The following is an 18,712-nucleotide window of genomic DNA, read 5'->3' as shown; positions in this document are numbered from 1 at the left end:
TTCTTTCTGCATTGCTCAGCTACAAAAATACCCTTTGACTGCTTATCACTTCCTTTTGTTGTCCTTGTTTTCCTCCATTCTCAGTCTATTCATCAGTCTCCATCTCATGTCTGTAAATATCTCCGCCAACCTAAAACCTTTTTGACTCTTCAACCAACTTTTGTTTGTCACTGCTTTGTGTTTAACCTTCTGCTCCAAGATTTAATTGTTATGTTTTATTGTTTATAAAGAACTAAATGATCAATAATACAAAATTAGTTACCAGCATTACAAAAATACTGTAATTTCTGTATTTTTTTATTTATCTGCTGTCTGCAAAGCAAATTGCCCTTTGGGGACAATAAAGTTTATCTAATCTTATCTAATCCGTTTGAAAAGAAACAAAAAATGACAGATGTAGTTTAATTTTAAATTATTCCTGCTAGAAATAAAAAAAGTTAATTTGCGTTCAATTTTAGTAAAATTTTTAGGCATTTATATTATGTTCTTAATGGTCTGAAAATGAATTTTATTAAGAAATGACAGAATTATGAAAGGCAGTTACTTTTTTATAAACTTTATGATTTACAAATTCTTTATGATTTTTCTCTAGTATGAGCATTGCTGTACTGTTTGCTGTTCATGCTGCATTGTGTTCTGCTATATGGCATTTCCAGGCCAGGTTGTTGTTAAAAATGAGAATTTTTTCTCAACCAATTTACCTGGTAAAATAAAGGTTAGACTAAAAAATATTCTAATTGTTTAGGTCTCTAACTTTTACATTTTGTCTTCTCTTCTACTCAATAAAATGTGCTTAGAGTTGCACAATTTACTTGCAAAAAAGTTGGCATTTCAAATTTTATATTTTTAAAATAAAGAACTACAATAGTTTTACTTACATTTGTGGTTTTAGAACAAAGATAAAACTAAACTTTTACGATTAAAATGGTTGAAAATGAGTTTTTTTACGTTTCCAGTGGCACAATCTTCTTCCTAATCCCTACAACTACTTATGGTGACTGCAGCCGACTGAACCCATGAAATTCAATCTTCTGTATCTTCCTTTTAGCTCCACCTTTGCATAACTGGTTTTTGCATGTTTATTTTGCACCATCCTGGGTCACGCTTGTATTTTTAGACAGAACTGCCAGTAGAGGAAAAAGCGAAAAGCAAAACAAAGCTTCATTTTGTCCCTTTCATGAACCAGACTCTGCTCCAGCAGCTCTCATTCTGATGCTCTTTTATGCACCAGTTCTTAACAGTAACGCAGACAATAAGCTGCTCTTCCCATGGGCCCTTTGTGACTCATGTGAACGACTGCGTTTCACCAGTTGCGCACACAGTCACGGCGAGAAAGGCTGTTGAAAAGGCAACAGCAGCGACGCTGGAGAACATACCAGGATCAGCGGCCAGGCAAACTGGAGAAAACAAGATGTCTTTGTGAGGCAGAACAAATGGAGCAACAGTGATCAGCCTCTGTTTCGTTGTGGGAAGATACTGAAAGGAGTCTCAGGGAAAAAGATGGAGGAAAAGCATTTAGTGGCGTGAGTCATGTCTGTGGTCTGTAATGAGCGTTGTCCATCTTTGCCTTCGAATCTGGTGACGAAGAGCAGCATTTTGAAGCAAAACAGTTTCCGTTCATTAGGGCTGGACAACGAAGCAATAACAATATATATCTACTACTATATCTACTATATCTATTGACACGTGATCAATATCAATAGATAACATCGATCGAATATTCACTGAACCACACAGCATTCTGGGGGATGTAGGCAGAGGAAAGACTTTAGCCACTCAACCTCTCCAGCTATGGAAGGTTGGTGGAATCAACTAACTCGCTCACTCTTTGGTTACCTAGCAACGACCTGTGGAGTAACTTGCATAGCAGACGTTTCAGGTTTCACCACCATACCTCATGACTGCTTAGAAATAAACTCAGTTTGGCAGTGTTTGAGATACTATTTCTGAAACCAAAAAAAACTAATTAACAATTATTGATATAGACTGATATAAAACGCTTGTATGGTGATACGTTTTTCAGCCATATCATCCAGCAATCATTGCCCTAATAAAGGTGCTTAAAAGGCCTTAAAATTGTGCCTTTTATTACATCAGTATAATCTCTCACTGAAAAAAATTGGAAAAATGCAACTAGAGCCTTCTGCCCAACCAACAAGAATGCAGCAAGTGGTTTCTGAATAGTATGTTAACAACAAAACACTTGTCCTTTCCATCAGCCATTGTACGGCGCATACAGCGGTAAAACCAACTGACAAATGTTCTGGAGTTCCATTTCGGTTGCTAGGTAATGGGCTGGGTTTTGCTGGGGTTCATAGTTGTTACACCTTTGGATTTGTTACATTCCAAAGGTTTTTGAAACGGCTCATTTTCCAGACACCAAAAATCTGCCTGCATTTAGAAGCAACCGAAACCCAAATAGAAGAACAAAATGTGATTTTTTTTTGTGTCATTTCTTATCATAAATACAACTGAAATGTTTTTTTAAGTTAAGTTGATCAATGCGATTGAATTTTTTTATCGAGATATCAATATGATGCCACACAGATGCCCATTTGTCTCTTAGCGGCTCTTCAAAATAGGAAAGATATGTAAGGAAATAGCTACATGTAAATAACTACTGCAAACTTGCCTTTTTTTTATAAATAAAACCTGCATCAAACCTTACATGTATTTTGCCACCACACATTGAGCAGGATGTCCTTGGATAAAGCTACAAGACATGAAAAAAATCTAACATATTTTCTATAACAACCTTATATTGTAATCTCTTATCTGCAGAAGTCATTTCAAACCAAGTTGTTGATGCATCTGTTTCACAAAAGTCAAGCTCACCTGCTCTGCAACAAGTTTACTAAAAGCAACTGATCATCTGGAAGTTAGCTGTCCGGATGTCATCATTATCAGATATTCTCCAAATAGAAGTTGAATGTTTTTTTGTCTTATGTTTGTGAAATCTTGTGGTGGAAATCCAGAATGTATTACCCAGTTGTCTTTTGTTAGTATGGTACCATTTGCTGTTGAAACGTCAAATAGGCGAAGCAAATTAGAAATGTATCTTTTTTAGGGACTCAACCAAACAAAGTGGAAGAAGAATGAACTTTGAGAGACGAGTGCAGTGATTAATGTTAATCTATCTGACACACAGTGGCAAGGCGAGAAGCAGGAGTTCTGCCCGAATGCCAAAGTGGTCCTGGTCGGCTGCAAGCTGGACATGAGGACGGACGTCAGCGTCATGAGAGAGCTTTCCAAACACAGGCTGATTCCTGTTACCCACGAACAGGTGAGAGCTACACCTTAACTCGTTTGTTTGAAGCTAAAGCTTACTTAGCTTTCTGGATGACACACAACATTTAATCCACAGTCATTTGTTGGTGTTACTTGCAAACTCAGTGGGAAAGTCACAAATAGGAGTGATTACTTTCCTCCCTTGTGCACGCAAACAAAACTTCTGAAAATGAATTTGGAGAATGATATTTGCTCCACATCATAACTTTTACAAATACGGAAACACGGCGAGTGCAAGAAAGGAGCTGGAACCCGAACAAAGACGGAGACAAACAGCGGTTGTGTGATAAAGCAATTGTTTTGTTTGTGTGTCTCGGAGCAATGAGCAGCGGCATGCATGAATTTTAATTGCCTATTTCCATGTAAATGTGAAATCACACTTCTGGGCAACCTTTTGTCAACAAATAAATATTATTTTTTGCTAAACAATAAAGAAAGGATCTTTGTTGCTGTCAGTTTGGCGAATCTCTGTGGGATCGATGAGCTTGCAGAAATCAATATCCATAGTATTCATGAATTCAGCTGATGCAAAGATAGAGTGAGCTTTGGATAAATGCAGAGTTGCAACGACTTAAATTTATTCAGCTATATTTATTTGAACAGCTTAAAAACTTTACTTTTAGGAGTATTTTTACGACACTACTTACTACTATTACTTGATTAATTTTATTATGCAGTATCAATACTCCTGGTTAAGTAAAAGTTCTGCTTACTCTACCTTCAATGCACAAAGAACAAGCTTGTATTAACCAAAATTTCACCAGACACAAATGGCTTTTCTTCTTAGTTTCATACATTTAAATTGAAAGAAATTGATTTAGAAAGAAAATACTTTTTCTAATTTTGTTATTTTGTAATCATTTTATTGAGATGAATTATTTCTATTTGGATCTTTAAATTACTAAAAATCTCTTTATATTTTGGTTTGTTTGATGGTGTAATTTTTAAATATTAAATTATTGGTTACTCGGTTCTTTTTACTAAATGCATTTTTACTCTTTAGTAATTTTTGGGATGGATACTTTTTACTTAAACTTGAGTAAAAATATGTTGAAACAGAGTTACTCATACTTGAGTACAATTAAATGAGACAAAAATCCAGAACTGATTACCAGAATCAAAGCGTGCTAAACTGTTTTTAAGCCACAAAGAATCGACTTATTTGTCCAATCAGCAAAACAAAAAAAGAAGTCTTCATATAGAGACTGAAATGTGAGAAAAATTATAGATTAAAGACACTAAAATAAACAAATCTAAATTTTTTCTCAGAATTCTGATATTCAAGTCGGAATTCTGAGAAAAAAAGAATTCTGAAAAATTGTCAGAATTCTGATATTTAAGTCGGAATTCTAAGAAAAATAAATTCTGAGAAAGAAAATATGAATTCTAAGGTTTTTTTTTTCTTTTTTGTCAGTGGTTCTAATCCTCTACTATGAAAAAATACATTTAAACCAATTCTTACTTTGATACTTTGAAGCTGATGCTGTAAAGTACAATAAAATGTTTTAACACAATGAACCATTTAGTGACTATACCTATGGGATTTTAAGGCATCAAAGTACAATAAATGCTAACAAAAGGCACATTTTTGTGAACATGATAATAAAGCAAAGAATTAATGTTTATGAAATTTAAAGATGTGTAGTTGCTTACTTTGTATCGTCTTACTTTATCCAAATTTACACAACTTTGCTAAAGTATTTAACTTTTTAACATTACCATGAGGAACTTCAGTTTGTTTTATTGGGATTTTAAGAGACACACCAAAGCAAAACTAAAAGGACTAATCTGAAATGTGTGACATGCATATAGATACACCCCCCCCCCTTTCCTCATACACCCCTAAATAAAATCTAACTCCCTTCTAAACTCATTGGAAAACCATGCATCACTTTCCTTCCACTTCATAATTATGCTTTGCTCTGGGTTTGCCCTGCCACATAAAACCCCAATAAAACACATTGAAGTCTGTGTAGCGTGACAAATGATGAAAAAGTTTAAGTATTATTAATAATAAAAACTCCTGTAATTGACTGTAGGATGGTGTTGGACATCAGCAGGAATAAACAGAACCTTTATGTTTGGTTTTTACGGCTGTAAAGACAGCCCTTAAATATTTTATTGCTGTTGGGAGTTTTTGCCCCAACAAGCTATCAGGGTTTTATTACCGTAATTGTGATTTGGTTTTGTCCCTGACCAAACACAACGGTCTTGCATCCACTACAGCACTGAATGGATGATCTGGTGTGAAATAAATCGACACAATAACTCATCTTAGGCCCGTTTGTTCACTTTGGGAGCTACAGGGTTCCTCCTTTTATGAAAAAGTTAGAAAGATATGGATGTTTTTTCATCCTTCCTTGCTTCCTTTCGTTGTCTTTTCTTCTTCCCGCCTTTATTTGTGTAGTTTCTGGTTTCCTCCTCACTTTGTTTTATCCTTTCTTTTTTCCTTCCTTGACATTTCTTCCATATTTTGCTCCATCCTGTCCTTCCTTCTTCCTCTCTTCTTATCGTTCCTACTTTGAGTTTGGTTTCCTTCCTTCCTGTTTTCCTGTCCTATTTTTATCTTAGTTGAATATTTTCTTTGTCCATCATGTCCAGACTTTAGTCCCTCCATGTCTCCCTTTCCTTCCTTGTATCCTCCTTTCTACCAGTTTTGAGTTTTTCTTTAATTTTCTTTATGTAGTTTCCTCCCTTTCTCCTTCATTACTTGTGGCCTTTCTGTCCTACCTTCTAACCTCATGTGCTTTCCTTGTGTCCCGTCATTTCTTTCAACATTGTCCTTTCTATCCTTCCTTGTGTCCTATCCTCCCTTGTATCCTTCTTTCTGTCTTTCATTCCAACCTTGTCTTTCTTCCTCTCCTTATGTCCTTCCAACTTTCTGTCCTTCCTTCATTCTATCCTTCCTTGTGTTTTTCTTTTCATCCTTCTTTGTGTCTTTTCTGTCCTTCTTTCCAATCTCGTCTATCCTTCTTATGTCCTCCATCCTTCCTTGGATTTTTCTTCTGTCCTTCTTTGTGTCCTTTCTATTCTTCCTTCCAATCTTGTCTTTCCATCCTTCCTTGTGTCTTTACAACCTTTTGTAATTCATTCTATCCTTCCTTGCATTTTCTTTCCATCCTTCTTTAGGTTCTTTCCATCCTTCCTTCCAATCTTGTCTTTCTATCCTTCTTGGTATCCTTTTATCCTTCCTTCCTCCCAGTTTTTCCTATTTTAATATTTAAAGCTTCATCACTTTAGAAACATCTGCGAACGTTTTTAGTGAACTTTGGTATTTCACATTTTGAAAATATTTAGAAACGACCGAGAAATCTGAAAAATAATGTCTAGAAAAGTTTAGCTTTAAAATTAACGAGAGGGTTCGATGTAATTCCCAGCACTGTCTTTGTTAGCAGATGAAGTAATAATTTACTCGATTTTGTAACAGACTCATGTTCTGCCTTCAGGGGACCAATCTGGCGCGGCAGATCGGCGCTGTGGCCTACACCGAGTGCACCTCGAAGTTCTCTGAGAACAGCGTCCGCGACGTCTTCCACGTCACCACGCTGGCCTCCGTGTTCAACATTCATCGGCCGCAGGTCAAACGCGCGACAACGCGTCGCACCCACAAGCGGATCTCGCAGCAGCCTCCTCGGACTGAGATTCACGAACATCCGCCCGCCATCAGGAAGGACCGGGCGAAAAGCTGCGTGCTCATGTAGCGATCCGTGTCGACTGATGGACACGAGCGCCACTGCACATAAACTTTTATAATTTATTTGTGAATTCCTGTCACATTTTTTGCACTGTAACAAGAACAATATGGCAAAAAAGAAAATGAATGGAGCTCTGAGTGATTTCTTTTTTTTGTGGTCAATTTTCTGCAAAGCTCTGCTTGTTATTTTTCTTTTTGGCTGTGCTATCATCCCGAGGAGGCCGGTAATGTGGCTGAAGCTTTTTTTTTTTTTTAAAGCTTTTACAAGAAATAATAATAAAAAAAGTACAGGAACTGTTTGGTTTAAAAACAAATCGCAGCAAAGTGAGTGGGGAAGAACTGAAGAATAAATAGTTTCGTATTTTAAATGCTGTTTTTGTCTTCATGTTCCAGGAAATGAAGCACAAAAGAGCTCAGAGAAATCTGTAAATACTGAAGAATGACGTTTTCTTTTAAACTGAAATAAAACAAACCTTAAAAACAACCTCATGGGCTAATAAAAACACTAATTTTCTTAAACCACAAGTGCTTTAATACGGAAACAAAATAGCTCATTATGTAACCTGAGATGTTGTGTACTTACTTTTGTTCTAATTATGGGTGGGGAAGTCTAGAAAGGATTTATGAGGATGCATATTATGTTGTTCATGAAGCTTTGAAATAAAAAAAAAAAAACTGGATCTGCTTAGTGTTTGAAAATAATTTCTCTTATTTATTCAATCATGTTCAGATGAATTTCCGGTAATTAATTATCTTAATTAAATTTACAGAAGATGCTTTCCACATATTACGTCAATCAAAATTATTGCAGTTATTTTCACCTGAGTTAAAGCAAAATAAAAGGTGGGATAGAGTTAAATTAATTCTTACAATGTAAAAATACAAAAACTATTAAATGTCACATTTTAACATACAGCTTATTGAGAACCTTAGTGGCGTATTTAATTTACCACATCTTGGAAGTAGTGATGGGCATTTATTGTATTGTTTATTTATCACGATACATTTCTTAACACTATGATTTTTGATTTATTGTCTCGCTAAAACTGTCCGTATTACTGGGATTGTTATTTTTAGTACTTTCTCCACCGTTTATTCAATGAGAGCATCAATAAATTTGAAAACATTTAAATGCAGTGACTATGTGCAATCTAGTGACACAAATTGTGTTTTTCAGGAGTAGTATTTGTGTTTGTGGAACTATAATTATAATTAAGTATGTAAACAAGAGGTTATAAAAAGTTTTTAATCAACACATTTATTATCAGAAGAAAATATTGCAACAAACCTTTAAGACTATATTTCCCACCATTACTGACAAGCAACAAAATGATAGGCAAATATGTAATAACTTGCGTTTTAATTATAATTATATGAACCTGCTGTAACATGGCTGTGTGAAAATAATGTGGTCAAGAGAAACAGGATTTTTAAAAGCAAATTTCACAAAAAGTTTTTTTCTCAGATGCCATAAAGCAGTAAATATAGCGCTTTCATACACCTTCAATCTATATACAGCAATCCAAATGTAATGCTCTGATATTTTAAGTGAATGCAGCCACTCTGGTCTGTATTCATGAGCTTTGCGGTTTGACCTTTAAATGTGACTTTTGTTCCAGTTTGTTTCCCACCACAATGGATGAGACCCCACAGCAACACGCTGCCTCTGTGAGCAGCAGCAAAGTGACATTTCACAGCATCGCTGCCATATTCCCATGCAGGGAGCGTGAGGTCACTCCACACGCCGGAGGGGAAGCCGAGACAAAACCTGCTCTAGGTGGGAAAAGATGTCCACAAACATGGAGGAGCGTGTGTGACTAGCATATATTCTTACCAAGTAACGCTATTTACGACATAAATGTTAGGACATTTTGGCTATCTGCGCGGATACGATTAATAGATTTACTTAACATTCGTTTAGACGTTACTTTAGTGTTGTAGTTTGTCCGCTTAGGGAGGATGACGAGGGCGCTGCTCGTCATCTTCCGTTGTTACAGTAACAAAAATGGCGGAGAGACGGTCCTAACAGATTCCGGAGCGGGATGTATAATGACCTCGAGCGGTTCTGTTTTGCAATATAATCACTCGAAAAGATCTTTTCAGTCATCACATTTATACTACCAAACTCCGGATATGGTTAAAATATATTAGTTTACTTCTTAAAATCCGGGATATTATGAAAAATGTAGCCGTTTATGTTACGGAAAGAGGTTGACTCTAAAGAAAATCTGGCCCCTTATTAATTAATCGTTAGTTAAATCAACATTAGTCGATAGCTTGTGTCCCTAGCACGGACATAACTAGATCTGAGTTTAAAACATCCACACACAGTAAACCAGCTGCAGCCCCTTTCAGGGAAAAGTCAAATTACATTAGAGGAAAAACTTGAATGCTAAAAATGACCTAGCCTCAGGCACCGCGTCCACTCAGCCTGTTGTTTGTTGCTGCCAAAGATAACGCAGGCGATTCTAAAAGATGTCGCATATTTTGCAAACAGTCATCCTTCTTCCACCAGCAACCTTACCTGGCCCCAACGACTCAAATTCAGCCACCGCTGCGGAGCATAATCCGGCTAATGGCCTCCATTTTTCAGGTGCTTCCCATTAACTAAAAAGGGATCTGAGTGTGAAAGGCAGCCAAAGATAAGGTGGCTTTTGAAAAATGAGCTTGAAGTGGTGGAGAAGGGTGGAGATCTAAGAGCAGAAAGAGAGAAAATAATTATCTGAGCTGCTACACGGATGCAGCTGTGTCAGAAACCTCAGGCTTTACTTTCATTCTTCCTATGCACTCATTAGGGCTCCTATTCGTGGCATTATAACTACAAATCAGCCATATTTATACAAATTAATAGTGGCCATGTGTGTGTTTTTTTATTATTATTTAGCTTCAAGTGTAGGCAGGGGTACTGCTGGTAATTAGAATACAATGCAGCTTCAGGCATGAAAGTAAACCTTGAAAACCTTGTGATGTCAAGGTTTTTGCATAAGAGAAAAACTGAAGAAAAAAGAAAATAAAGGATAAAAGAAAAGCAAATTCACATGACGCAAATGGAGGAGGAAGATGGAAAAAAAAACATTTGGAAGGTTTTTCCTCAGATAAATGCGGTTCTGACTCAGCAAATAAGCATAATTTTAAAATATGAAATAACCTAAAAGGATTCGTTAAATTAGGAAAATTAAATCAGGTTCAAACCATCACAGAAGAGTAATATTTGTAAAGTTCAATAAAAAGCTTATGGCTGCAAATCTTTTAAGGGTGTGTCTACCAGATTTCAGGCTGAAGTTTTTGCACATTTTTCTTTGTAAAGTAGCTCAAGCTCAGTCACATTGGATAGAAACCATGAGTTTTGTTTTGACTGGGCCATTTAAACACATGCATACTGGTCAGAGACAACAAAAGAGCTGAATGTGAATCTCCTTCTTTTACATCCTCTAACACACGCGTGTCAAACTCATGGCCCGGGGGCCAAATCTGGCCCCCAATAGCTTTTTTTATGGCCCTCCAGACTCTAAAGCAGGGGTGTCCAATTCGTTTTCATTTTGGGTTGAATCAAAATCATGAATGTTCTGATAGGGCTGGTGGAACCAGAAAATAATAAAACCCGCAAACAAAACTGTTAAAATATAAATCAATTCTTAAAATTAAATAATATTCAGCCCCTCCAGAATTTCACAATTGATTTTTATTGCAAAATATAAAAAACAAAGTGTTTGTGGTGCTAATTTAGAAATATTTGTGCTTTTTATGACACGTCATATGATTATGGATTATAACTTGACATCAAGTAATTCTGAAGCAGCTGTTTAGTAGAAGAAATACTGCCACCTGCAGGTGGGAGTAAGCCGTCACTTAGATGTTTTTCACAATTTTTCTACTATAGTCTTATGTATTGCCATGTAAATGTTCATCAATATGTATTGTCCCACCTAAAAATATGTAAACAATGACATTTTATACAGTATATATTGATAAGTTGTGTCATTTAACATTTGCAGCTCTAAGTTAATTTTATTTATCTGCCCTGAGATGAAAGTGGCTCTTTGGACTGTAAAGACTGCTAACCCTAAATATTGCTGAACGTTTGCTTGTTGTTTAAAACTAAAGAAGTGAAGTCATGAGATGAAAAATGAGACTCTCTTTGAGAAATCTGAAATTTAAAGACAACTAGTGTCCAAGGAAAGTAAGCCAGTTTTTATAAACAGCAAATCCCTTGAAAAGTCATGTAAAAGAAAATCTGCTGATTCATTTTTAAAATGAAGAAATGCACCTAGATGACTTCTCTTCTTGCTCACAGGGGGGATTGTGTTTTAGCCCTGGATTAAGACAGATAACAAGGGGGCGGATGAGCAGGTTCTGCTGCACAGAAGCACAGCCGGATTGAATTACTGCGCTTAGATAGAATGAGCTAAAACATGTGCTTCCTGGTCCTGTTCCTCAAAACTCAGGCATGTTATTGTTCAGTCAGTCTAACCACTTAATTAACAGGCGTTCACAAAGAGAGAGAAAAAATAATAGCAACTTCCATAGCCTGTTCATTACACTTTTTTTGCACAAAATCATTCTTAGATAATGAGATTTTAGTCTGCTCAGTTCCGCCTATTTTGAGCCGTTTTAGGGCGTCTTGCCACTTTAAATCCACGCCCTCCATTTCAATGTTTACCCTCGCACGTGAAAACAGCTTCAGACAGCTGCGTAATTATGTAACCATACAGTACAGACCAAAAGTTTGGACACACCTTTCTAATTCAATGGGTTTTCTTTATTTTCATGACTATATATAAGGCAAGAAATCCCACTTGTTAACCTGACAGGGCACAACTGTGAAGTGAAAACCATTTCAGGTGACTACCTCTTGAAGCTCATCAAGAAAATGCAGAGTGTGTGCAAAGCAGTAATCACAGCAAAAGGTTGCTACTTTGAAGAAACTAGAATATAAGGGGTATTTTCAGTTGTTTTACACTTTTTTGTTTAGTGCATATTTCCACATGTGTTATTCATAGTTTTGATGCCTTCAGTGTGAATCTACAATGTCAATAGTCATGAAAATAAAGGAAACTTATTGAATTAAAAGGTGTATCCAAACTTTTGGTCTGTACTGTACATCTTTGAAAAGCATAAGTGGGGTCTTCTGCACAATGAACAAAAATGCAGCAAGTGGTTTTTGGATGGTAAAACAAGAACAAAACTCTTGTCTGTTCCAGTAGCCATTGTACAGCTGACCAGACATTCTGGACCTTGGTTGGTGTTGCTAGGTAACGGTGCAGTGGAGATTTTTGAAACGGCTCGTTTTCCAGAGAACATCAACTTACGGCTGTGTGTTTGCCAAAAAACGTCTGTGTGTTTTTTTAGCGTTTGGGCTGTTTATAGAGGGAGTTGAGATCCAAACAGAAATATAAAATTGTGCAACATGTGAATTTTGAATAATAGGTTCCCTTTAAGGCTAACAGCTACACACAGATTCTCATTTGTGTTAGACTTGGACTTTGACTAGGCCATTCCAGCACATGATTATGTTTTGGATTATGTATATTATATTTCTGCATTTTGGTCTTATCTGATCAGAGCATCTTCTTTCACATGTTTGCCTACAAGGATCAGGACAGGTATTTGGATTAATCTATAAACAATCATATTGATTGTTGTTATTGTTCTCGTTTAAACAGAATCAGCCTGAATATATTGCCTTTCCCTCACATTATTATATGCACCATTATCTTTTTCAAAGCCAACTAGACTGGGGTTGATATTTCATTTTAACTCCGCTGTAAAGTCGCACTGATCACTGACCACCGAGGCTCAACCCTTATACAACTTTAATGCGTTCCTTGCTTCAACAGTGACCATAAAAACGCACCCAGATGCTCGCTCATCGGTTCAGTTTTTGCTCAAATTTAACATCAGGAGGGCGGAGAAGAGCGACATGGGGCCAGGAAACGCAGAAACAACAAAATAGTAATACCAGCCAAACGGTCGCCATGTCCAGGAGAGGAAGAGTGAGCTATTAAAAATGCAGTAGCCATTTATACTGTGTGTAAAATTGAGCTGATTAAAAATATATGTACCGTCTGACTTTCTCTATGTAACAAAGAAGGCAGAAAGGATGTTAAAATGTAAATACAAGCTAGAATGCAGTCATGCCTAAAATGTCAGAGAATGCATGAAGAGTTATGGCAATAATAAGATTTAAAACCCTGAATAAAAAATGGAATTGGAGATTGTTCTTAAAGTTGTTGTGGATTTGTTTGCAAGAAAAACCAGGATGCTTGATTTTCCGAATCTGTTTCAAAAGATGTAGTACTAAAATAAAAACACACCAGGATGTGACAAGGATCACAGCAGCCAATTGAGCGAGTGGAGGTCATCATGGACATGTGCACACATTATTTACAGCAGCATGACTCCAGAGAGCAAACATCTGAAAATATCTGGAGCACATGAATTCAAAACACTGACCGACACAGAGGAACGACAGTTGAGATTAAGTTCTCATTAGACTTCTGGGGGTTTTTTCTACAAGGGGAAGAATGTCAGTGTAAATGGTTCATTTTGGTGTGAGATCTTATTAGAGTATCATGAGTCAGGGGTTTTTTTTCACCCCAACAACCCAGCTGTGGATTCCTGTGGTTAGTTTTTCCTCCTCTTGTAATATCATCTAGCTGAGAGAGTTTTCTACAATTTTGAATAAATATAAAACAATTTGAAATGTACCCATTTTCCATTTCTGTACGCCTTTGACCTGCTTATGCCAATAAGCTAACGCTTAGCTTAGCTTGGATGACAGTAGCTGCTACAAAACTGCTGCTTTAAGAGAGCAGAAATCTGCTGTAGAGTGCGGTTAACTGCATTGTGGTTCGCTAAAATCCGTGAATACTTAAGACTCCCCTTTTAAAATCGCTTATTGTAATAGTTCAAACCCCAAATGTATCTTACTACTCATACAAATGAAACTGTCTTTGCACTGCGCTACCTCAACTTCGGTATTTGGGGGTTGCAGCCAATCAGCGCTTGGCAAATGAATGACGGTCCAGGATTGGCTGGTAAGCAAACACCAGCCAATAGCGTGTCAAGTAACATTTTACCGAAGAATTTTAGCCAAAACTGCGTTGTAAATATTTTAGATTATGCTTTTTGGAGAAAAAATAAAGCATAATCTGCTAAAAAGGAAGATTTTTTCTTCTTTTTTTTTTAGAATAATTTGTAGTTATGCTTCATAGAAAAATCTGCTAATAAATTCTATGGGATTGTCCAATCATTTTGATACTGAAAAAATATTAAGTAAAAAATTGAGAAAATTGGTAAAAAGGAAGTCCCTTCAAATGTTTTAATTGCTCAGTTATTCCAGCTGACTTTTTCAATGCTGGCCAAATATATATTCTACATATTTTATTGCTGATTGCTAAGAAAATTATAACTGTTGATTGAAAGAAAGTGAAGTCACCAAATGTAACTGAATGGAAATAGACTAAAAAAGGTGTATTTGATTAAATATTTTATGTCTACTTTCTTTACAAAATAAAATAAATCTTTTTAACCGGACATGGAATGTGATTAAATGTGTATTGGTTATAGAAAGTTTTAGAAATGGGCTAGAATCAGTTTTTGTGTGTTTAATCACCTGTAAATGGTAATGTTTTGTTTTTATTTGTGTAAAAACAAAAACTGCCATCTCCTTGGGTATTCACAAAGCGATTTCCATATCTAGCTTGTTTTACGACAGAGGTAGCAAGATTAAACATCAAAAGTAGAGCACTATACCCTTAATACAGTCAGCATTTCTGTTATCTGCTTCAAGTCTTGCTCTCTCTCACTCTCCTGCAGCCTGAATGTCATTGGAAGCGTTTAACATCTCTGTATTTCTTCTGACTCACTGAAAATAGCTAAATATAAGTCTGCTTCCCTTTTGTAGCAACTTCCACACCCTAACTGATAGGAAAAAGATTATGTTTTGCATCACCACCAGTCAAACTAAAAATCAACCAAACAACGTGCATCTCTAAAAATCATGATATATCAGATGGTAGCTTTAAAAACCCCAAAACTTTACAGCTTTATTATGAAGCTTCATGCCTCATTTTTCCCCCCCAACAAAGATCCATCATCCTTTGCATTTAGCAGGGGAATAAATGAACACCCTGGGGAGCTGGAAACAAATCACCGGTCTGCTTTGTACATGTTTGCACACAGATGTGTCGCGTCAAAAAACAAACAAGCAGAGTGAAATGGTCCAGATGGGCTCTGTAATTTCCCATGTGGAACAGAGATGTGGTCCATATGGGACGTGTCGGTCCACACCGTCTGACAACTCAGGAACTGAGAATAGTTTGACACAGACATTCAGCTCGAACACAAATCTCTTTCTAAGAGGGGAGACAACATTTTATGACCATTTAATTATCTTTGAATTGGTTGTGAATTAAATAGCTTAGAACCGACCTACAGGTTGATGCATAAAACCCAAATGTCGGGTTCAAGAAGTTGACTTGTTCTACACTGAGTTTGTTCAACAGGAGACCAAAAGTTATTTTCCATCCCACTGACCATCAACAAACTGGAAGGTGAGATCAATTTCCTTTCCTCCGATCATGATCTGGACACAGAGGATGAATCCTGATAAGTTTTTTTTATTTTTATTAAACTCCACCATGTTTCACATCAGTTTGTTTTTTTATTGAACCGAAGGGATGTCTCAGCTTTTTATAGTGAAGCTGGTTAACACACATCAGGTGGTTTCCTCATGACCTGACTTAATTTAAGCAGTGGGACACTCAGCTTCAAACACGTTTTCAGCCACTGTAATCATTTGAACTGCTTACCCTGTGCCGGCATCGAGCTCAAATTTAATTTGCACAGTTTTAAAATAGGAAAACGCACACATCTGTGTTTCAACTGAAGCTGTAGGGATGTAGCCATGTTTCCAACAGAGCAAAAGATTGAATTTAATCAAACTGATTTAACCAGCAGCTGTTTAGCTCAGTTTGAGTTCAAAACAATCAGGCTGCGCTATTAGATAATCAGAAATCAATAAATAAATGGAGCACCCATCTAGTAAACATGTAAACAAAGCCCCAAAATAAATGCTAATGTTACACTAGCTGTGTTTCCATGGCTAATGTGCATAAAACTAAGTTAATGTAGAAGAAACTATTTTGCAATTGTGGTATGTTCATTACATACCACAATTGCGATTAAAATCACATGTGAATAAGTTTCTTATTTAAAAACCTGCTGCATCATGAACCTCCAATTACTTCCTGTTATTGTCTTATTCATGGTTTTTGCCAGTAGTAACTTCCGGTTGTTGATCATGGGACTCCTGTGTTTCCATTGCAGTTTTGTGAAATACATCTATATTGCTACTGCATAAAAACCACCTCATTCTTGTGTAAAAACTTGTCCAAAAGCGAGTTTTTCAAAACTGGCATATTTCTATTAAGCACATTTGTTTTTCATAATTTTAATTTGCCCAGGTGTGATCAATTTGCAAATTTATTTGGGTAATTTTAATTTGCACAATTACAAGTTCAATTTGCGCATTTATATTGTCAAATGTGGTCAATTTGTGCAATTTTCCATTTGCTGTGTTTCCATTGAATATAAAATTGCGCAAATTGAAATTAAGAGAATATATTCGCTTAATGGAAACACCAATTTAAAAAAAAATTCAAACAAAGAAACAGTTTTTTGGTAAAAAGATTTTGCAATAGGATGAGGCGATTTTTCAGCTGTATCAAAAAGGATGTATTATGCAAAACTGCAATGGAAGGACTTTTTAATCACATCATAGGAAGTTACTACTGGCGCAAACCACAAAGAAGAAGACGACAGGAAGTGGTAGGAGGACGATGGTTTGTTTTTGTTTTTTCGGACTTGCAGCATCACAGAGTTCATAAAAAGTTTGAGTCATTTGTGTTGAATCCATAGCTTGTCTGTAAAATTGTCAACTACAATTTTGCCAAAACGCTACATTTGTAGCCCAAGTATAATGCTGCGTTCACACCAAACGCGTTTTGAGCGTCAGGCGCGTCTGGTTTATATTCAAAGTCTATGAGGAGGCGCGTTGAGGGCGAGTCGCGGCGCGTCAAGGGCACAATTTGAAGCTTTTCGAGCGTTTGACGCGCCTTCAACGCTTCTGACGCTGGAGTTGAAAAATCTGAACTTTCGCCGCCCGATGCGAAGCATCAACCAGAACATAGTGGCGCATTTTCAGACATGATCACAGAAACATGGAGGATAAAGTAGTTGTTCATGTTTGCTCTCGTCCTATGATCTACGACCAATCAATTATGACTACAGAGACAGGAACAGAAAGGATCCCGCTTGGAAGAGGATCAGCGAGGAAGTTGAAATGTCGAGTAAATTATGACTTTTACTATTTGAAAATATTTACCCGCATTTGAGCTATCCAAACCCGTCCAGCAAAAACATTGAGTCACGTTAAATAAACATTGTATTAATTTAGACGAAATACGCAGGAGACGGTGGAAGAGTTGAAGGACACATATGCTAAGGAGGCTCCTCTCAACGCCCGCCTACAGCGATTCTGACATTCGGTGTGAACGCACCATAAGAGGCTCGTCGCTCCAACGACTGAACAAGACGTCAATGTCTCCTCTGATTCCTGGATTATGAATGCATTTCATATGACTGTTTACATCCGGTTTACATGCCATGATTTTTACTGACTTATCGTGTGATTGTAGTTTCTTATTTAAAAGGAAACATTGCAATTGCGAATATAGACAAAGATTTGCGCACATTTACTGAGCTGAACGTATGGTTGGTTGGAGCTCCGCACTGTAAAAAAAACAAACAAAATAAACTGGCAGGGTCCTGGTACACTGGCATCTGGCTCCGTACATCTGGCATTTAAAAAGCCTCAGAGCGAACAGGCTGACATTATTGTTTTGAGTGGGCTCTTTCAGCCACCTGGTTTTCAGGGATCTTTTGTCAAAGCAATGAATGAGACTAAAAGCAGCGTTTGTATTTATCCTGCAACCAAATGTCAGCGACTCAAATGGCAGAACGGTTTGAATAAAATCTTTTCTTTCAGGCTCTTTCACTGGGATTTGATTAAGAAAATCCAACTTGGGTTGAAGTATGAGGAATAACGTGGGCTGTGTAAACTTTCAGCAGATGTGATTGACCATTTCTGACTGGGAAAAAAAGGCCGGTCGTATTAACAAACATCACTTTGACCTTTAAATAGAAACTGTGTGAGGCTTGGTGTGGTGCGCAGTCATTCAAGTAGATTTGAGTCCTTGAGGAAAAAGCTCATTCTGCTTGAAAAGTTGAGTGTAGCTGCAGGAGCTCAGTGTTTTTCTGCTACTTCTCTGCCCTTCAGACTCACTGAGTGTGCAGATATGGATTTTCTATAACATGAACTCGTTCAATCCACAGTGGCATCGAAAGAATAAGAGTTGCTTTCTACAATAGTGATGCAGATGGCACATCAGTTTTACTAAATTTCTGACTAATTATTGTTATTAGCCTAGTGGCTGATGAAGAAAAATTCAATTGTAGTTTTGAAATTGCTTGAATTTAAAATATGTTTTTCTGACAATGAAAGAAAAACTTCTGCATGTTTAATTTACAGTAGAAATACTGAGTGTAGTGAAGGTAAATGTGCTGCAAAACACACATAAAACCTAATAAAGAGGAGAAAAGTTTCCATTTTAATAGATAAGTTGTATTAAAGACTGCAGCTGGTAAAATGTTAAAATAATTTCATCA

General features: G+C 36.7%; 2 protein-coding genes across 2 annotated transcripts in view; one reads left to right on the top strand and one right to left on the bottom strand.

Moving 5' to 3' along the window:
- Nucleotides 1-7,662, top strand: part of LOC102227463 (rho-related GTP-binding protein RhoN-like) — a 35,174-nt gene extending 27,512 nt beyond the window's left edge. The window contains exons 4-5 of the mRNA XM_005811661.2: nt 3,149-3,283; nt 6,735-7,662. Of these exons, the coding sequence (XP_005811718.2) occupies nt 3,149-3,283; nt 6,735-6,989 (390 nt within the window). The 3' untranslated portion in view covers nt 6,990-7,662. The remainder of the gene's footprint in view (nt 1-3,148; nt 3,284-6,734) is intronic.
- Nucleotides 1-18,712, bottom strand: part of brca1 (BRCA1, DNA repair associated) — a 73,539-nt gene that overhangs the window by 27,390 nt on the left and 27,437 nt on the right. The gene's annotated exons all lie outside the window — the stretch shown is intronic.

This window comes from Xiphophorus maculatus, chromosome 10 (genome assembly GCF_002775205.1).
Source record: "Xiphophorus maculatus strain JP 163 A chromosome 10, X_maculatus-5.0-male, whole genome shotgun sequence".
Lineage (NCBI taxonomy): Eukaryota > Metazoa > Chordata > Actinopteri > Cyprinodontiformes > Poeciliidae > Xiphophorus > Xiphophorus maculatus.
The sequence above is the reverse complement of the archived record's forward strand: the minus strand, read 5'-3'. Positions and strand labels throughout refer to the sequence as shown.